Here is a 24,000-nt window from a genome sequence, read left to right on the forward strand (position 1 = left end):
GTGTTCATATGATTTGCAGCTTTAATAACCCACGTGCAGTCGATTGTCTTGAAACTTCAACGTTCCATGCAGCCTCTTAGCAACCTGCTCTCGGGGGGGAACGTTTTCCAACTTATTACAGCGCGTGATTCTCAGCACGAGCTAAACATTTGCAATACTGTCTTTTGTTTACCCGGCTGTAAGTAAATAAATTCGTTGTCATTCAGATGTTCAGTATGAGGACGAGTTACTTTTAGATGACTTGAAATACATGTCACCTCTGGTAAAAAAAAAAAAAAGTCGGTCTCCAATGTTGTCGTCCTAAAACATCTGTAACTTCAAAAGGTCATCTGCTGAGGGTTAAGGTTTTCAGAGCCTCTGTGGGCAAGCAGCCTTACTCAGGGGTAAAGGTCGCACTCTTTCATTGGTCCCTTTCAAGGTCAGTCTTACAAAGGATGACAGTACAACCTTTCATAAGTGACTTGCAAAATCAGTCTCTGAAAGATCAGAGCTTCTCAGATGTGCCCTGAAAGTTCAGTTATTTCTGTTCTTATTGCGACAACGTTTCACTCTTATTTTAATTTTAAATTCCTATTAAACGTTAAACCCATGTGGGTCATTCAGCGTAAGACATGGTGGAGGCTCGATCCTCCGTCTGCTGAATGTTTCACTTTGTATAGAGCTTCATCAAAATCTGTATACAATAAAAACGTTTTTCCAAACAAAAGCCTGCTGTATAGCGTCTCTTGCCTCAATAAAAGAATAAATATTAAACTTTAAATTCAAATAACATTTAAATATAGATGGTCTATGCTAACATTTATGTCTGTAGTTAACTTCGTGAATCTGTCAAAGTTGGTGCTTTGTGAATTTAGTAACTGTAGTAGCGGCTTCAGGCGAAGATGCAGTACCGTGAGGCTAAGGTCGATTTAAGTAAGTTTATTCAGGTATACACAAATGCAGTTACATAGATTATCATACATAGCAGCATATGTGTAGAGAACCTAGGATTACCCAAAAAAGTCAGAGTGATATTTCCATTGGGGTCCTTTAATTATATTCACTGAAGTGTAGCTTAAAATATGTATGGATACTGTCGGGCGAGTAAACATTGTGTATAATAATCTTTGTTTGCAAACTTGAGATTTAACACTTTCGTGAACTTTGTATAAACAAGGCTTAAAGTAAGTTCAAACCCTGGTAGTGATGCCGCCTGGCTAGCCTGGGAATGAACCCTGGTGGTGATGTCACTGGCTAGCCTGGGAGCGAACCCTGGTGGTAATGTCATTGACTAGCCTAGGAGTGAACCCTGGTGGTGATGCCACTGGCTAGCCTAGGAGTGAACCCTGGTGGTGATGCCACTGGCTAGCCTGGGAGTGAACCCTGGTGGTGATGCCACTGGCTAGCCTGGGAGTGAATCCTGGTGGTGATGCCACTGGCTAGCCTGGGAGTGAACCCTGGTGGTGATGCCATTGGCTAGCCTGGGAGTGAACCCTAGTGGTGATACCACTGGCTAGCCTGGGAGTGAACCCTGGTGGTGATGCCACTGGCTTGCCTGGGGGTAAGCCTAGGCAGGGATACCACCTGGCTAGCCTGGGGGCAAACCCTGGCAGGGATACCATCTGGCTAGTCCGTGTTTAAGCCAGCATAATGACTTTACACTATTCAATATATAGTCTGTGTAATACAAAAGAAAAAAGGTTACGATGCATTTAAAACAAATAAGGGCATGTTTAAATTAATACCACGTTGTTTCACAGTAGGGTGGTGTGTACGAGTTAGTGAGGTAAAAATAAGAACACAAGACTCAATACTGAGTTTTCACTCACCTCATCGTCCAGGTAGAGAGAGAGTGGGCGCCGAGTCCTGGGAGGGTCCACGGAACCGTAGGGTATGGGCACCACTAGAAGTACACACAGGGCACACACGCCCACGGCTAGGTGCACGCTTGCCATCCCGCCGTATACGCCCGCTTCTAGGCCCACCATGCACGCTATGATGGAGAGGACTCCTCCACCCAATAGCCAAGCACCCGAGGTGAGACGTGACCATGTCTTGTGAGCAGCGTAGGTGCTAAGGTGGAAGGTGTGAGTGATAGTGCGCTGCAGAATGTCATGACTCACGCCTCCTTCGTCGTAACCATGGGAGTAACAGTGCCACAGTTGGGCCATACTGGCCTCCACCCCCGACCCAATAAACCCACCTATAGTCAGCAGTATAGCCACACCCATTTTCACTCCAACACCACTGACATAGTTACCTGGCAGGCTTCCCGTCTCCTCTATTCGCTCACGCTGAGCAATTGTGCGAGACTTGGTTATACTTGCATCATCTATGCTTGTTTGACTTGCTGTCTTGTTATTTTCATTATCTTTATTCATGTTTTCTGTGATAAAAGAGAGGGATCGGCGGGTTCGCTTGGGAATCTTGTGTGACCTGATCCCTGACTTCAGTTCGTCACCATTTAGGTACTTACTTCCTGATGCGCCAGCTTGTCTTACTGGCCGGGATAAATATGACTGAAGTTTATTGTTGGACGGTCTTGGACGGTTGAGCTCCGAAAAAGACCGATGTTGTTGGTCATCCCAATCTAAGTCTGAAGCTGACAGCGAACGCTCAGCATCGCCTGAAGAAAGACGGGGTGACGGGAATACCTGGGGTAGAATGTGATTGCCAAGATGACTTTTCCTTTGCCTACTCCTACTTTTAGTGTCGCCAAGGCTTACATCTTTATTCATGGCTGGGTCTTCTTGGCCTGATTTGCTTCTGTGATTGGTCTGTGGTGCTGCTGGAAACTTATTTAACCGGGACCTAGGATTCCATGGAATATGGTCCAACCTGTTAAATTTGGTCTGCAAGGATCTTTGCTGGCCAAAAAGCGTTAAGGAAACGTTTGCTGAAGATTTTCTCTGCGAACTGGGTTTAGAAAGTGTGTCAAGTGAATAATGGAATGGAATGCCATTGTGGTGGCTGGAACCAGAGTTTCTGACCAGGGAACTCTCATCTCCTTGGTGACCATCGTTGTCACTGTCGTAATAGTAGTTATCGCCGTTGTTTGATTCAGAGTCCTCAGGAGATGTGTCGTTATCATTCACATAATTGACATCTACATCCTGATCACTGTTTTCCAGACTGTCTCGAAATCCTCTCGCTGTTGTCGTCTTGATAAGATTTTTCTGTGCATTATATTTGTAAATGTTTAGCTTATTCGTGGACCTTGGACTAGTGAAAGTGAGAGTTTTCTGTTTATTTTCTGGACCTTCATCTGTCATCGTCACTGAAGGTCCTATACTATCTTCTCCTGGCATTAATTCTGTGCTATCGGTGACAAATATTTGGGAATCATCTGTAACTGTCATATGAGAATAAAAGGGCACTGTCTCTTTGGCTGTGGTGGAATTATAGATCATGGATGATATGTCGGCAGTTGTGGACGTATTCGTGGTACTTGTAGTGGCAGTTGTGATAGCAGGTTTCTGCGAGGTTGTAATATTTGGATACCTCATTGTGGTCATATTGTTTGTTGTCTTTAAAATGACAATGCTTCCGTTCTTATGACCCATCGTTGAAGTCGGCAGCTCTGATAGGGTTTTTGGAAGTGATGTTGATGGAGATGTTGATGGCTTCGAGGATGATGATCCTGGGCGTAAGGTGGAAAGGGATATGAGTGGTGGGGAAGTAGGAGAAGCAGGAAGCAGGTGATTTTCGTGGTAGCATAAGCTTGTACGTTCTCCTGTGCCCTGCTGCTGGAGTATCACTGCTGATACTTGCAGTGCGATGGCAGCGGCCAGCAACAGCAACAGGAACAGCCGGCGCACTGCTCCACTCCGGGTCCAGCGTACGCCCGCAAGGCATGTTACCACGCCCACGCTGGATGCCAAGGTGGTGATACATGTTGCCACGCCTACACCTGCGGTAAGAAACCTCGTTACTCACATAAACACACACAGGGACGTAAGTGAAAATAAAGTTTCTGAGCGTCTTCCTTCACAGTCGAACATGGAATAGTACGTACAATAAACAGAAAAGAGGAGAAAGTAAGCCGCATAGAACTAGCAAACACAGGACAATAAGCTAGAATATAGACAAAACCTCGAAAGAACTGGACATATTATAAGCAAAATAACTCATAAAATATTGCATAAGTGTTCGCAATAAAGCGAACAGAATTCTTGGCTTCATATCAAGAAGCATAAATAATAGGAGTCCTCGGGTTGTTCTTCAACTCTATATATCTTTGGTTAGGCCTCGTTTAGATTATGCTGCACAGTTCTGATCACCGTATTACAGAATGGATATAAATGCACTGGAAAACGTACAGAGGAGGATAAAGTTGATCCCATGTATTAGAAATCTTCTCTATGAGGACAGACTGAGGGCCCTGAATCTGCATTCTCTAGAAATTAGGGGGGATATGACTGAGGTGTATAAATGGAAAACAGGAATAAATAAAGGTGATGTAAATAGCATGCTAAAAGTATCTAGCCTAGACAGGACTCGCAGCACTGGCTTTAAGTTGGAAAAAATCAGATTCGGGAAGGATATAGGAAAGCACTGGTTTGGTAACAGAGTTGTGGATGAGCGGAACAAACTTCCGAGTACCGTCATAGAAGCTAAGACGTTGGGTAGTTTTAAAAATAAGTTAGATAAATATATGAGTGGGTGTGAGTTGGACCTGACTAGCTTGTGCTAATGGGTCTGATGCCGTGCTCCTTAAGTGGATGTGATCTGATCTGACTAGGTGGGTCATTGATTTAAACCGGGAGGTGACTTAGACCTGCCTCGCCAGTAGGCCTGCTGCAGTGTTCCTTCTTTCTTATGTTCTTAAGAGTGAACAGACTGGATATGGTTATCTTCAGTGAAACACACGGAAGAAGAAGCCTGCCAGACACCTTCACGATGACTAAATTTCAGTATTCGAAAAAGCAACAGGTCCGAGTTATACAATAGTGCCAGACACAGCGTACCATCTGAGGGTGACACAGCGTACTATCTGAGGGTGACACAGCGTACCATCTGAGGGTGACACAGCGTACCATCTGAGGGTGACAGCGTACCATCTGAGGGTGACACAGCGTACCATCTGAGGGTGACACAGCGTACCATCTGAGGGTGACACAGCGTACCATCTGAGGGTGACACAGCGTACCATCTGAGGGTGACACAGCTTACCATCTGAGGGTGACACAGCATACCATCTGAGGGTGACACAGCGTACCATCTGAGGGTGACACAGCGTACCATCTGAGGGTGACAGCGTACCATCTGAGGGTGACACAGCGTACCATCTGAGGGTGACACAGCGTACCATCTGAGGGTGACACAGCATACCATCTGAGGGTGACACAGCGTACCATCTGAGGGTGACAGCGTACCATCTGAGGGTGACACAGCGTACCATCTGAGGGTGACACAGCGTACCATCTGAGGGTGACACAGCGTACCATCTGAGGGTGACACAGCATACCATCTGAGGGTGACACAGCGTACCATCTGAGGGTGACAGCGTACCATCTGAGGGTGACACAGCGTACCATCTGAGGGTGACACAGCGTACCATCTGAGGGTGACACAGCATACCATCTGAGGGTGACACAGCATACCATCTGAGGGTGACACAGCGTACCATCTGAGGGTGACACAGCGTACCATCTGAGGGTGACACAGCATACCATCTGAGGGTGACACAGCGTACCATCTGAGGGTGACACAGTGTACCATCTGAGGGTGACACAGCGTACCATCTGAGGGTGACACAGCGTACCATCTGAGGGTGACACAGCGTACCATCTGAGGGTGACACAGCATACCATCTGAGGGTGACACAGCGTACCATCTGAGGGTGACACAGTGTACCATCTGAGGGTGACACAGCGTACCATCTGAGGGTGACACAGCATACCATCTGAGGGTGACACAGCGTACCATCTGAGGGTGACACAGCGTACCATCTGAGGGTGACACAGCGTACCATCTGAGGGTGACACAGCGTACCATCTGAGGGTGACACAGCGTACCATCTGAGGGTGACACAGCATACCATCTGAGGGTGACACAGCGTACCATCTGAGGGTGACACAGCATACCATCTGAGGGTGACACAGCGTACCATCTGAGGGTGACACAGCGTACCATCTGAGGGTGACACAGCGTACCATCTGAGGGTGACACAGCGTACCATCTGAGGGTGACACAGCGTACCATCTGAGGGTGACACAGCGTACCATCTGAGGGTGACACAGCGTACCATCTGAGGGTGACACAGCGTACCATCTGAGGGTGACACAGCGTACCATCTGAGGGTGACACAGCGTACCATCTGAGGGTGACACAGCGTACCATCTGAGGGTGACACAGCGTACCATCTGAGGGTGACTCAGCGTACCATCTGAGGGTGACACAGCGTACCATCTGAGGGTGACACAGCGTACCATCTGAGGGTGACACAGCGTACCATCTGAGGGTGACAGCGTACCATCTGAGGGTGACAGCGTACCATCTGAGGGTGACACAGTGTACCATCTGAGGGTGACACAGCGTACCATCTGAGGGTGACACAGCGTACCATCTGAGGGTGACACAGCGTACCATCTGAGGGTGACACAGCGTACCATCTGAGGGTGACACAGCGTACCATCTGAGGGTGACACAGCGTACCATCTGAGGGTGACACAGCGTACCATCTGAGGGTGACACAGCGTACCATCTGAGGGTGACACAGCGTACCATCTGAGGGTGACACAGCGTACCATCTGAGGGTGACACAGCGTACCATCTGAGGGTGACACAGCGTACCATCTGAGGGTGACACAGCGTACCATCTGAGGGTGACACAGCGTACCATCTGAGGGTGACACAGCGTACCATCTGAGGGTGACACAGCGTACCATCTGAGGGTGACACAGCGTACCATCTGAGGGTGACACAGCGTACCATCTGAGGGTGACACAGCGTACCATCTGAGGGTGACACAGCATACCATCTGAGGGTGACACAGCGTACCATCTGAGGGTGACACAGCGTACCATCTGAGGGTGACACACCGTACCATCTGAGGGTGACACAGCGTACCATCTGAGGGTGACACAGCGTACCATCTGAGGGTGACACAGCGTACCATCTGAGGGTGACACAGCGTACCATCTGAGGGTGACACAGCATACCATCTGAGGGTGACACAGCGTACCATCTGAGGGTGACACAGCGTACCATCTGAGGGTGACACAGCGTACCATCTGAGGGTGACACAGCGTACCATCTGAGGGTGACACAGCGTACCATCTGAGGGTGACACAGCGTACCATCTGAGGGTGACACAGCGTACCATCTGAGGGTGACACAGCGTACCATCTGAGGGTGACACAGCGTACCATCTGAGGGTGACACAGCGTACCATCTGAGGGTGACACAGCGTACCATCTGAGGGTGACACAGCGTACCATCTGAGGGTGACACAGCGTACCATCTGAGGGTGACACAGCGTACCATCTGAGGGTGACACAGCGTACCATCTGAGGGTGACACAGCGTACCATCTGAGGGTGACACAGCGTACCATCTGAGGGTGACACAGCGTACCATCTGAGGGTGACACAGCGTACCATCTGAGGGTGACACAGCGTACCATCTGAGGGTGACACAGCGTACCATCTGAGGGTGACACAGCGTACCATCTGAGGGTGACACAGCGTACCATCTGAGGGTGACACAGCGTACCATCTGAGGGTGACACAGCGTACCATCTGAGGGTGACACAGCGCGATAAAACAAAAATCAAGAAACATTTACTACACTAAACCTACAATATGAAGGTCACATCAAGACAAATTTATCATAGTCACGTGCTGGGTAGTTAACCATAAAGTTGATCTTCGGAAATCTATGCCAAAGCACATTAAAGACACTTAACCACATACGTGGGACATATGTGCAATTATGTAGCGCCAGTGTGCAATCCAGACATAGTCAAACAAAAAGCTAAGCTCGAGAAAGTTCAAAGGTATAAATCTAGACTGGCGCCTGAGCTGAGAGAAGGAATAATCTGAAGGGATATGACCGCGACATACAAAATACTCCAGCTTGTCAAAGACAGGTTCTACTAGGGAGGTTCTAGAACTCTGGAAGTTTCAGGTCTTCCTTCATCCACACTGGTTTAGCGCTTGCTTTTAATAAAATAACGTGGAATAAGGGAAAATGAAAGGCAACTTTACGCTCATCTGAACTACAAGACACCGAGAATATTCCAACATAAGAATACAAAATAATTTTAATGAACTGCTAGTAAAAGCTGAGTCCATGATAGGGGAGTAGTTGAAGAAATCTTACCTGGAGTTTACCTGGAGAGGGTTTCGGGGGTCAACGCCCCCGCGGCTCGGTCTGAGACCAGGCCTCGTGGTGGATCAGGGTCTAATCAACCAGGGTGTTGCTGCTGGCCGCATGCAAACTGACGTATGAACTACAGCCCGGCTGCTCAGGTACTAACTTTAGGTGCCTGTCCACTGCCTTCTTGAAAACAGTCAGGGGTCTGATGGTAAGCTCCCTTATGTGTGCTGGAAGGCAGTTGAACAGTCTTGGGCCCCTGACACTTATTGTGCATAGTTCAGGAGTAGATATGAAGAATCCAGAAACCCACATAACCAGCTGATTAAAGCTTCAGCCCAAAAGCTGAAGCTCGACCCCCAGAAAGCACAGTTAAGTAAGTACATTGGTTTTCAGTTTAAAATTATTATAAAAATATTGAATAAGTTGGAAGAATAAATGTAGACAATAAATAATTACCACAGACGAAACAGGCATAAAAATTAATATTAATGATAATTATATATAAACATATTGACGAACAACTAAATCATATTTTATTGAAATAAAAATAAATAAATACAGTAATAAAGGAAATGACGCGGAATCAATGAACAACGATAATAAATTAGACAAAAGAGTGAACGCTGAAAACGTTGAAAACGTAAACGGGAGGAAGAAAGACGAGTGAAGAAGATGAAGCTAATGTAAGAACGAAGAGGAAGAGAGGAAGTAAAAGAGTGAAGACAGTGAAGAAATGAAGAACCTTAACATAAATCAAATGAAGAAACTTAGAAAACGATGAAATAGAAAAAAGTGATAATAACAAAAACATAAAAAAGAGATAACGACGAACAATAAAGACAATGATAACGGAACGATTAAAAATATCAAGAAACTAGGAACAAGAGAGATAAAACAGAAGGAAGAAACACAGAAATAACAGCAGGAAAGAGCCACAGCTTGAGAGCCAAGGAACACATACACCACACATACACCACACATACACCACACACACATACACCACACACACATACACCACACACACATACACCACACATACACCACACATACACCACACATACACCACACATACACCACACATACACCACACACACATACACCACACATACACCACACATACACCACACATACACCACACATACACCACACATACACCACACACACATACACCACACACACATACACCACACATACACCACACATACACCACACATACACCACACATACACCACACACACATACACCACACACACATACACCACACATACACCACACACACATACACCACACATACACCACACATACACCACACACACATACACCACACATACACCACACATACACCACACATACACCACACATACACCACACACACATACACCACACACACATACACCACACATACACCACACACACATACACCACACATACACCACACACACATACACCACACACACATACACCACACATACACCACACATACACCACACACACATACACCACACATACACCACACATACACCACACATACACCACACATACACCACACATACACCACACACACATACACCACACACACATACACCACACATACACCACACACACATACACCACACATACACCACACATACACCACACACACATACACCACACATACACCACACATACACCACACATACACCACACATACACCACACACACATACACCACACACACATACACCACACATACACCACACACACATACACCACACATACACCACACATACACCACACACACATACACCACACACACATACACCACACATACACCACACACACATACACCACACATACACCACACATACACCACACATACATACACCACACATACACCACACACACATACACCACACATACACCACACATACATACACCACACATACACCACACACACATACACCACACATACACCACACACACATACACCACACATACACCACACATACACCACACACACATACACCACACACACATACACCACACATACACCACACACACATACACCACACATACACCACACATACACCACACACACATACACCACACATACACCACACACACATACACCACACATACACCACACATACACCACACATACACCACACACACATACACCACACATACACCACACATACACCACACACACATACACCACACATACACCACACATACACCACACACACATACACCACACATACACCACACATACACCACACATACACCACACACACATACACCACACATACACCACACATACATCACACACACATACACCACACATACACCACACATACACCACACACACATACACCACACATACACCACACATACACCACACACACACATACACCACACATACACCACACATACACCACACATACACCACACATACACCACACATACACCACACACACATACACCACACATACACCACACATACACCACACATACACCACACATACACCACACACACATACACCACACACACATACACCACACATACACCACACATACACCACACATACACCACACACACACCACACACACACCACACATACACCACACATACACCACACATACACCACACATACACCACACACACACCACACACACACCACACATACACCACACATACACCACACATACACCACACACACATACACCACACACACATACACCACACATACACCACACATACACCACACATACACCACACACACATACACCACACACACATACACCACACACACATACACCACACATACACCACACATACACCACACATACACCACACATACACCACACACACATACACCACACACACATACACCACACATACACCACACACACATACACCACACATACACCACACACACATACACCACACACACATACACCACACACACATACACCACACACACATACACCACACACATACACCACACACACATACACCACACACACATACACCACACACACACCACACATACACCACACATACACCACACATACACCACACATACACCACACATACACCACACACACACCACACACATACACCACACATACACCACACACACACCACACACACATACACCACACACACATACACCACACACACACACACCACACATACACCACACACATACACCACACACACACACCACACACACATACACCACACACACATACACCACACACACATACACCACACATACACCACACACACACCACACACACACCACACACACATACACCACACACACATACACCACACATACACCACACACATACACCACACACATACACCACACACACATACACCACACACACATACACCACACACACATACACCACACACACATACACCACACATACACCACACATACACCACACATACACCACACATACACCACACACACACCACACACACATACACCACACATACACCACACATACACCACACACACACCACACACACACATACACCACACACACATACACCACACACACACCCCACACATACACCACACACATACACCACACACACATACACCACACACACATACACCACACACACATACACCACACACATACACCACACACACATACACCACACACACATACACCACACATACACCACACACATACACCACACACACATACACCACACACACATACACCACACACACATACACCACACACACATACACCACACATACACCACACATACACCACACATACACCACACACACATACACCACACATACACCACACACACATACACCACACACACATACACCACACACACATACACCACACACATACACCACACTACACCACACATACACCACACATACACCACACATACACCACACACACATACACCACACATACACCACACATACACCACACATACACCACACACACATACACCACACATACACCACACATACACCACACACACACCACACACACACCACACACACATACACCACACACACATACACCACACATACACCACACACACATACACCACACACACACCACACACACATACACCACACACACATACACCACACATACACCACACACACATACACCACACATACACCACACATACACCACACACACACCACACACACATACACCACACACACATACACCACACATACACCACACATACACCACACACACATACACCACACATACACCACACATACACCACACACACACCACACACACATACACCACACACACATACACCACACATACACCACACACACATACACCACACACACAAACACCACACAGAGACCCCACACAAACACCACACACAGACACCACACACAGACACCACACACAGACACCACACAGACACCACACAGACACTCCACACACAAACACCACACAGAGACCACACACAGACACCACACACAGACACCACACAGACACCACACACAGACACCACACAGACACCACACAGACACTCCACACACACACACCACACAGACACCACACAGACACTCCACACACACACACCACACAGACACCACACAGACACTCCACACACACACACCACACAGACACCACACAGACACCATGCACACATACACCACATACAGACACCACACAGACACCACACAGACACCACACAGACACCACACACACACCACACAGAGACCCCACACAGACACCACACACAGACACCACACAGACACCACACAGACACCACACATGGACTTACCAACATTTTTCCTTTACTCAGGAACGCTCGTACAGTCCAGCCAAGAGAGGAAGAAAAAATTTAATAAATAGACGAAGATTTATGTAAAAAGTAAGACAATAACACAGACTGAGTTAAAACTTTACAGACTGTACATAATGTTTTACAAGGCTAGGACTGGAATATGCAGCATCGGTGAGCAGCCCTTTGTTAGGAAAGGTTCTGTATTATTATTATAATCAAGGGGGAAGCGCTAAACCCGGAGGATTATACAGCGCCTGGGGGGAGGATGTGGAAGGCATTCAGGCTTAATTCGGGGAACTGGAGCACAGATCCAATTCCCTAAATCAACAGCCCCTCACCAACATCAAGGAACCTTCCCTGAGGGGAAAGGTTCTGTAGTTTTTCAGTAGACTGATCTCGGAGCTGAGTGGCGTGAATTACAAGCTGTTAAATCTCGCTTCCCAAGAGTGGACAAGATACAGAGAAGGCATGATCACGACGTACAAAATACTTCGTGGTATAAACAGGATGCATTAGGACCTACTTTTTTCAAGACGAGGCTAAAGGACCAGAACGAAGGGACACAAATGGAAGCTGAATACCCTGAAGAGTTACACTTTATATAGAACTTCAGCGTTAGATTAATGAGTTGCTGGAACAAGCTTGGAGGAGATGGGATGGATGCTGAAGCCACACATATCAAAGCAGGTATGATAAAAATCACATGGACTAAGATGTACCTAAACTAATCAAATGAAGGTCAAGAGACCTGATGACTTCTGTACAGAGACGGAGCAGCTGGAACGATGATCCCTGGAACTACTAACTGATGTATCTGTATATGTAAAATGTATTGCTTTGAATTTTTCACTCTCGTATTTCTGATTTACCACTGTGCATCCCAGGAGATGAAACAACTCCAGCAATTACAGCTGGATGAAGGCACACGACACGTAATATGTAACAAACACAATGACAAAAAAAGCCCAACAAACAGTTATCAGAGAAAGACAAGAGCATCACACAGATAAATATGTAATACCGTCATAACGGATGTGGAGAAAAGATAGTCACATCAGGAAAGAGACACGTAAGTATAAGCAAGTATGGGATATTGACAGTGTGGGGGAGACAGCGAGAAACAGACAGCAAGGTTTGACGCAGACAAACAGCAAGGGTGATAAGAGAAAGCGACAATGAAAGAGACAGTGAGAGGGAGAGGCAGCGGTGGCAATACAGACACCGAAGGCAACAGGCAATCCTACCATACCTGTGTCTGGCTTCTGACACAAGCATGCCACAATTTATGCTTAATGAGTTGAGAGCATTTATGGATGACAGAGAATCAGTTACAATTAAACTGTCAATCTTTGATACATAGATGCATTTCAGTGCAAGGAGTATGGCAAACAGTTCTGTCTGAAGGGTAGAGGCCCAATTATTGATGCGTGCTCCAATTTCTTTAAGAGAGCCATCACTCTGTACGACAACAGCAGCACTACCAGCTGCACCAGTGGATTGGTGAACAGAACCATCAACGTAAATAATTTGCGAGAGTGTGTGCTGTGTGACTAAGTTATCAATACAGCTTAAGGCCTCATGTTTGGCTTCAAGGCGAAGTTTTGGTTGTGATTTAAGAAGTAGTTTGGGGGGAAATGGAGGAATGGTAGTTTGGAATGGGATAATATTCCATGGAGCGGAGAAGTGCCGCTGTTGCCTTACTTGACATAGATCATGTATCTGATTCATGCGGAGGTCGGTTCCAGTCTTTTCGATCCATCTGGAGGAGTGTTCATCAGTGCTGAGGAAAGTTTGGAGGGCTTCTGTGCAGGGGTTTGAATGCAGACTCTTGGATGTCACTACCGCCCGGCTCCGGCTGGGTTACAAGTATCTTTGGCAGGTTAAATCACCACCACCAGATGTAGACCAAACGAAATGTAAACTTTGCCAGATGGATTATTGTCACACCTTGCGTCATTATGTACTGGAGTGTGATAAAATTAATGAATTTAGAAACAACTCACTCAGAAGTGTTCAAGAAATGGCTAAGTATTTTATCCACAGTGGTATATTACAGACCATTCTGGAGAAATACCCTGACTTTGCTAGCTGTAAATAAAGCATTACCACATATGTGCATGTGTGTGTGTGTGTGTGTGTGTGTGTGTGTGTGTGTGTGTGTGTGTGTGTGTGTGTGTGTGTTTGTGTGTTTGTGTGTGAGTGTGTGTGTGTGTGTTTGTGTGTGTGTGTGTGTGTGTGTGTGTGTGTGTGTGTGTGTGTGTGTGTGTGTGTGAGTATGAGTGTGTGTGTGTGTGTATGAGTGTGTGTGTGTGTATGAGTGTGTGTGTGTGTGTGTGTATGAGTGTGTGTGCGTGTGTGTGTATGAGTTTGTGTGTGTGTGTGTGTGTGTGTGTGTGTGTGTGTGTGTGTGTGTGTGTGTGTGTGTGTGTGTTTATGTGTGTGTGTGTATGAATTTGTATGTGTGTGTGTGAGAGAGAGACTCAGCAATCAACATTTGCACCAATAACTCACTACAGTTGTGACCGGGTGTGGAAGTGTGAATTGCTCATTACTCTAAAATTTGTTCATGATTGCAGCCATGTATAAACGTAAGTAACCATTCTTACAGTATTCATTACCTTTGTAACTTGTGAGTTCATTACCTTTGTAACTTGTGAGTTCATTACCTTGTACCTAGTTCAGCCATCAAAACTTTGGAGCCCGGTCCCTGGACCCATTGTGTACCTCTGTAATCTGTAAATACCTTTGTAACTTGTCATGATTGTGACTAGACCTACATGGAGTTCATTACCTTTGTAAATTGTGAGTTCATTACCTTTGTAAATTGTGAATTCATTACCTCTGTAACTTGCTCAGCTATCAAAACTTTGAGGCCCAGTCCCTGGACCAATTATGTACCTCTGTAATCTTTTGACTACCGCCCACAGGATGGGTATGGGGTGCATAATAAACATATTAAACTAAGGCAACAGACAGTGAGAGTGACACAAAGGGGGCACAGACAGCGAAGGAAACATAGGTAACGATGGTTACACAGTTACCGACGGCAATAAACACTTCAAGGGTCACACCGCGAGGAAAACATACGTAACGATGCGAACATAATAAACACAACAAAAGTGGCATAGATTACAAAGGTGACATAGCTAACGAGGGTATACACTGGATAAAGTTAGTGGAGAACTTACCAAGGGCTGAAAATCCAGCAGCTTTGAGTATGAGAGGCGTCCAGGGTAATAGCACTTCCTGGCTGCCAGTCAACAAGAAAAGGAAGGTATTGACCAGCCACATCCCTTTCACGCCCACATCTTCGCCCTTACCCACGCCCACGCCCATTACTGCGTTAGATCCTTCACGAGGGCCTCACTTAGGTATTGGTCGGAGGAAAATTCCTGGAACTCTTGGTGAGGACCAGCAGTGCAGGTGGCATTGTTCTTGCCACCTGCAGAGTGCGGCACTAACCACTTGGCAGAGAGGAAGCGGCACTGACCACCTGGTAGAAAGAATGCGGCACTGACCACCTGGCAGAGAGGATACGGCACAGCTTCACTTGGCAGAAAATATTGGCACTGCCTCACGTGAAGGAAAAGTAGATATTTAGTTAGAAACTAGTAACTTGCTGCCTTGGTAGCCCTAGTGCAGACGATGAGTGGTGGAGTGGAGGTAATAAACTTAATCAAGGAGAGCAAAACTGAGGAGTCGTTTTGGTGGTCGCTGGTGTTTGCTTTTCCTTGTTGACACAGACGTCTGTCCCGCCAGTCACGTTTGTCAGCAGTCATTCAAATAATGTATTTTATATATAACCGTTGGCTTACAGTACTCTGTTAGTACTCGACTTTGTTTGTTTTTTCCTTAAATTGTTCAATTTGAAAAAATAAAATATCCGTTTTTACCTGGAATGAATATAAACACAAAATTAGTAAATACACTCATCCATTAATGAGTTCGAAGAGCACTGTCGTTATAACAGGATATAATCAGGTTTGAGGAAAATAAGGGGAGGGTAGCTTGGATCAAGAGCACATCACCAGCTTCAAGACGCCCTCCTTGAAGGGATCAGTTACAAGTAGAGCTGTAAACTTGTTCCACGTGTACCGCTGGTTAACAGTAACCACCTGCAGCACTCGGAGCACTCTGACGCTACACCCAGAATCACATATTACTGCATAACCACTATCTTGAGCAGTTAATGTTTTTACATACACAGTTTTTAAAACTAAAAATCGATAATACGTTTTCTGGAGAGCTCATTCTTACAGGTTATCTGGGCGCAACAGTTGGGAAGAGTTCTTTGTGAACATTTAAGGAGACGCCTTCTACCATGCTGTCGTCCTTACTATCACTTCACAAATATTCTGTCACATTAACATACACATATATCCTTCGATGTCACTAAATAAAAATAACTGCCATCATAATATTTGGATGTAACGTGATCCTATTTTTTTGTAATGGAGTGGAAATGTAATTCGTAGGCACGCCAGTGTTGCAGTCACGGAGCGGGTCATAATTTAACTAAGACCTGCGTCAGGGGAACATTATTCTCGACAGACAACACCACTCTGTAATTTGTTATATTCGAGAATATGAGTACAGTGATTGAGAGTATGAGCGAGAAACACAGACTGGAGTGAGTGTGGTTGTGCTGCCACGGTGGACGAGTGTTATCACTCCCGGAAGCTGCACATCCGCGCCCTTATCACCAAACAACTCACATTACCCTCTGTCGCCTCACACCGTCAATACTACATCCACTGTTCTCAAGTATTTCACTAACGGCAGAATATTTTCTTCATGTGCCCTCGACATTCACAACAGGTAGAGTATGTTGGGTCAGAGGGAGGACAGATGTGGCCGAGTGTTTTTGGCTATCCTACTCGAATGTTCACAGGAAATGTTAGAGACGGTGCATTCACACTGGTGATATTTATTTCAATGTTAAATGTCAAGCTTCCTTGACACAAAAATAACAAGGCTGAAATGGCCTGTATGTGTACTTCCATGCCTGTACTTTCATGGCACTTTACTTTTTTTGCGAAATTTAATCAATTTTGACAAAAAAGAACCCCCTTAAGTTCATGTAAAACAGATGAAGTATGTTCTTGTTACTCAACTCATCAGGAAAAAATCACGTGATAAGTCTTGTCTTGACATAAGATGACACTTTCATTGACGGTATGTGATAAAACGGTGTGTTGACGAACATGTGTGGTTAAGACAATGTCCCTATGATACGTAGCGTGACAACTGATCGCTGGCTTAATAACGGGGAAGCTGGACTTGGTAGTCTGAGTAATGAACAAGACAGAGGTAGTAATGTGATGTGCACTGCTCTCCATGAAGACCTCTGAGCCAGAGGGTCAAGGTCATTTCTTGAACGACCTTTACATATTATCCTCAGCTATACTTCTGGGTTAGAGGTCAGGCATTTGATGCTTGTTTTAAACTCACCGAGACAATTAGTGACAATAACTTCAACATGATCATGTGAGTTATTGGGTAAGACAGGAGGCAGAGCATGTTAGGGAAAAAAGCTAGAAACTTAAGGGAAAAAATATTATCGAGTTGAGTTTCGCGAAAAATCGTAACAAAAGTTGCCATGAGTAAAATTATACCTGTATACCTGGAGAGGGGTTTGGGGATCAACACCCCCGCGGACCGGTCTGTGACCAGGCCTCCTGGTGGATCAGGGTCTGATCAACCAGGCTGTAACTGCTGGCCGCACGCAGACCGACGTACGAACCACAACCCGACTGATCAGGTACTGACTTTAGGTGCCTGTCCAGCGCCTTTTTGAAGACAGTCAGGGGTCTATTGGTAATCTCCCTTATTTATGCTGGGAGGCGGTTGAACAGTCTTGGGCCCCTGGCACGTATTGTGTTGTCTCTTAGCGTATTCGTGGCGCCCCTGCTTTTCATTAGGGGATTTTGCATCTGCTGCCCAGTCTTTTGCTCTCCTAGGGAGTGATTTTCGTGTGCCAATTTGGGACTACTCCCTCTAGGATTTTCCAAGTGTCTTTCTCGCTTGCTCTCCGGGGAATACAAATTAAGGGGCTTCAATCGTTCCCAGTAGTTTAGGTGCTTTATCGTATTTATGCGTGCTGTGAAAGTTCTCTGTACATTCTCTAAGTCTGCAATTTCGCCTGCCTTGAAAGGGCCCTTAGTGTACAGCAGTATTCCAGCCTAGAGAGAACAAGCAATTTGAAGAGAGCCATCATGGGCTTGGCATCCCTAGTTTTGAAGGCTCTCATTATCCATCCTATCATTTTCTTAGCAGATATGATCGAAACATTGTTGTGAGATTTGAAAGTGAGATCCTCCGACATTATCACTCCCAGATTCTTCACATTAGTTTTTCGCTCTATTGCGTGGTTGGATTTTTTTTTATACTCCGATACGGTTTTAATTTCCTCGAGTTTTCCATATCGGAGTAATTGAAATTTCTCTTCATTGAACTTCATGTTGTTTTCCGCGGCCCATTTAAAGATTTGGTTGATGTCCCGCTTGGAGTCTTACAGTTTCTTCGATGGATGACACTGTCATGCAAATTCGGGTGTCATCCTCTGTGGCTTACATTTCTGTCTATGTCAGATATGAGGATAAGGAACAGGATGAGGGCAAGTATAGTGCCTTATGGTTAATAGTAGAAATTATTGGTCAGTATAAGTTTGATTTATTTGCAGTGTAATTATATGCATTGCCGGAAGATGGTTCATTTATTAGGTTTAATGCCCATCGATTTCACGAGGATCATGGAACTTATTAATCCCTACTGTAGGGATCAAGGTAAACTGTAAGTGTATATATATATACACTGAGACAAATCTCTCGGTATATATATATATATATATATATATATATATATATATATATATATATATATATATATATATATATATATATATATATACACTAATATTCTTAGTGCATACACATAGAATGAAAATTTGTTTATGCAATAAATCTATGAAAAACTGTCTGAACATTAGCGAAAGTATATATATCATTGATCTTAATTATACTAAATAAATTTAAAATAATCTATGATGTGTTTAGTAGAATTAGGCTAAAATAAATTGCGTTAGGTTAGGTTAAGTGAGGTCTCTAAGTTAGGTTTGGAATAAAACTAATATATATGTCGTACCGAATAAGTACAACTTGCTATTTTCTCTTAAATAGCAAGCGAAAATTTGTATATGCAATTATTTCGCAAAAATCATTCTGAACCTAACGAAAAAATATATTTCATTTTGTTTCTTTATTGTTAAATTATTGTAAACTTATCTGAAATATATTTAGTTGGATTAGGCAAAATTGAATTGCACTTGTTATAATAAGGTTAGGTAAGTTTTCTAAGGTTCTTTTGGTACAAAATTATTAATTTTACATTAACATAAATAAAAAAATATATCTTTAAATGTATAATAGAAAATTTTAGACAGGACTTAATTTTAATTGAGCTCTTGCTAATTGACCAGTTTTTACCTCAGTAGCAGTATCGAGTTAGCAGGACTCGATGCTGCTACTGAGATGGTCAAGATTCCCAGCCAGCGCTCTTAACCACTCAGCCACAAATGCCATTTGTGGCATCACTGTAAAAGCTTGCATTTGTGGTCACAGTGGTGCCTATACTAACCTTCCTATGGTGTATAAATATACCTAGTTGGATGAATCTCACTGTAGCTAGTTGGCCCAGTGGCTGATGCGTCGGTCTGGAGTTTTATGACTCTGACTGCGGGTTCTAACCCCACCTGTGGTATGGTTTATTTGCAATCGTGTCATTACGATTTCGTGTGTCGCGTGGGTACTTAATGGAGATGTAGGAGTAGGAATACACTCATAGATTGGTTGGTAACACGTAAATTGGCAGAGTCTTGAGGGGAGATAGCCCAGGCGTACCTGCCTTGCCTTATGCCTATACTATGCGAGCAAGCGCTCACATTTGCGGCTGTGTGACGTCACAAGCTAGCCACTGAGCCTAGCAAGGGATCTTACATATATATAATATGGGTGATACAACTTACGATATACTACACAAGTATATTACATAGGAATTCAGTAACCCTACTGACACGTGAGTCACGCTCAAGATTTCCAGGCAGCGCTCTTAACCGTCTGAGTAGCAGTATCAAGTCCTGCTGACTGTGATCTTTTTCTGTATATACCCGCTTGTTTTTGCGTGGTGCATATATATATATATATATATATATATATATATATATATATATATATATATATATATATATATATATATATATATATATATATATATATATATATTATTGTGACCACGAGCAAGTGATATTGATCAATAACAACACTGCACTAGTCAAGGACTCGAACCCATGCTGCTTTGGCCTGCCTCATGGTGGGTGAAAACACATGATGCCCTAATCCACTGGACCATACTATCCTTAAGAGTCATCCACACCATCGTGTGTCCTTGGGTAGCGAGTACAACATCCAGTTCCGCTGGATGTGCTACTCTTAAGGATCGTATGGTCCAGTGGATTAGGGCGTCATGTGTTTTTACCCACCATGAGGCAGCCCAAAGCAGCATGGGTTCGAGTCCTGGCTAGTGCAGTGTTGTTATATATATATATATATATATATATATATATATATATATATATATATATATATATATATATATATATATATATATATATATATATATATATATGCAATAAGATCACAGTAAACAGGTGATTTCAGAATATGCAAAACAACCACTCTGAAAGAATAGAGAAATTCCAAGCGCTTTCGTGACTACTCACATTATCAAGGAACAATAAAAGTAATGCATCAAAGGAAGGCATATTAAGGGTCTAGACTACACATCACTATCACATCCCACAACAAAGCAACACCTGATGCGCGACTCATAAGAAAGAGAACACTGCAGCAGGTCCGCTGGCCAATCTAGACAGGTCCTTCACGCAACCCACAAACTATTCTACCCAAGAATTAAGAAATTTAAAATTTATTATTTGTCCAGTGTATTATTAAATTCTTCCCAAATTCTATTAATTATAAATGGATCTAATTTATGTAAACCAAAGGAAATATTCATATTATTGTCAAAACTGCTTTTTATGAAATAAGATTCAATTATATTCCTGTCGACCATGGACTTGCTTGATACAACTTTCTCAACTTTTTGAAAATCAGTTGGATGGTTAAAATCTCTCACATGAATAAATAGAGCATTGGAATCTTGTTTTAATCTTAGTTCGAGACTTTTACCTTCACATGCCTTCGTTTCATGCATTACTTTTATTGTTCCTTGATAATGTGAGTAGTCACGAAAGCGCTTGGAATTTCTCTATTCTTTCACAGTGGTTGTTTTGCATATTCTGAAATCACCTGTTTACTGTGATCTTATATATATATATATATATATATATATATATATATATATATATATATATATATATATATATATATATATATATATTAAATATGGGGGTGGTAGGAAAAAATTCTCAAACAGCTTCAGGGAGAACCTTGAGTTTTCCCTTAAGCAAGTTTATTCTTTTTCTGAGGATGAAGGTCCCCAGAATAGTTCTAGAGGTGGTACCTCCCTATGTATATATATGTATGTATGTATATATATATATATATATATATATATATATATATATATATATATATATTATGTATATATATATATATATATATATATATATATATATATATATATATATATATATATATATATATATATATATATACACAAACACACACGTCTCAGGAAGCACACATCAACCAGATAACTGTTGCAGCATATGGACGCCTGGCAAACCTGAGACTAGCGTTCCGATACTTTAGTAAGAAATCGTTCAAGACACTACAACGTGTACGTCAGGCTCATACTGGAGTATGCAGCACCAGTTTGAAACCCACACCGGGTCAAGCACGTCAAGAAATTAGAGAAAGTGCAAAGGTTTGTGACAAGGTTAGTTCCAGAGCTAAGGGAAATGTCCTACGAAGAAATATTAAGGGAAATCGGCCTGACGACATTGGGAGACAGGAGGGTTAAGGGAGACAGGAGGGTTAAGGGAGACATGGTAACGACATACAAAATACTGCGTGGAATAGACAAAGTGGACAGAGACAGGCTGTTCCAGAGATGGGACACAGAAACAAGGGGTCACACTTGGAAGTTTAAGACTCAGATGAGTCAAAGGGATGTTACGAAGTATTTCTTCAGTCATAGAGTTGTCAGGAAGTGGAATAGTCTAGCAAGTGATGTAGTGGAGGCAGGAACCATACATAGCTTTAAGACGAGGTATGATAAAGCTCATGGAGCAGGGAGAGCGAAGACCTAGTAGCGTTCTGTGAAGAGGCGGGACCAGGAGCTGAGTCTCGACCCCTGCAACCACAATTAAGTGAGTAAACATACACACACACACCTACACCTTTACCTATTTATTATGTCGTATAATGACGTTACTCTTTGAAAGTTGGAGGGATATTTTCGTAGAGTTATATTTAGAAAGTTCATCCCCTTTGTTGGACGAGAGGAGAAAGCAGGGAGACGAAAATAGTTCTCTGGTGAGAGACTCGCAGCCATAACAAGGAAATCAATAGACCGATGTACAGAAACTCGCGACCTTTGTTCTCATAGGTCTGGCGGCTTCCTGAACAGTAACAGTTTAACAATTTATAAATAGAAACTTGAATTAAGTTTAATTTTTTATTTCTTGTAGAGTGTAAGGTAAATATGAATATTTCATATATATTAATGACGGAAATTGCATACAAAGATATGGAGTGAACTTAAGATAGTTTGACGTTATTGCAAATTGTCAACTTTATTAGGGTAATTTGGTAGCAGTAAAGATAATGGATAACAATGTGATAGCTAAGTAGATAATCGGATAATAATATGTAGCAATAAAGATATT

At 43.7% G+C, this 24,000-nt stretch overlaps 2 protein-coding genes across 5 annotated transcripts in view; one reads left to right on the forward strand and one right to left on the reverse strand.

The window, feature by feature from the left end:
• LOC128696113 (uncharacterized) overlaps nt 1–24,000 on the reverse strand; it is a 64,122-nt gene that overhangs the window by 7,397 nt on the left and 32,725 nt on the right. For 2 of the 4 annotated variants that reach the window (XM_053787199.2, XM_053787198.2), the window contains exons 2-3: nt 16,280–16,984; nt 1,809–3,889 (exon numbers count right to left, since the gene is read on the reverse strand). In XM_053787199.2, coding sequence (XP_053643174.2) covers nt 1,809–3,889; nt 16,280–16,427 — 2,229 coding nt within the window. In that variant the 5' untranslated portion in view covers nt 16,428–16,984. Of the gene's footprint in view, nt 1–1,808; nt 3,890–16,279; nt 16,985–17,613; nt 17,716–24,000 lie in introns of those variants that run through there. The other 2 variants (XM_053787197.2, XM_070094813.1) reach the window with 2 other exon arrangements.
• Nucleotides 17,736–24,000, forward strand: part of LOC128696114 (tigger transposable element-derived protein 1) — a 134,746-nt gene continuing 128,481 nt past the window's right edge. Inside the window, exon 1 of the mRNA XM_053787203.2 lies at nt 17,736–17,909. The gene's annotated coding sequence lies outside the window, so the exon portion shown is untranslated. The remainder of the gene's footprint in view (nt 17,910–24,000) is intronic.

Source organism: Cherax quadricarinatus, chromosome 48, assembly GCF_038502225.1.
Source record: "Cherax quadricarinatus isolate ZL_2023a chromosome 48, ASM3850222v1, whole genome shotgun sequence".
NCBI classification, from domain to species: domain Eukaryota; kingdom Metazoa; phylum Arthropoda; class Malacostraca; order Decapoda; family Parastacidae; genus Cherax; species Cherax quadricarinatus.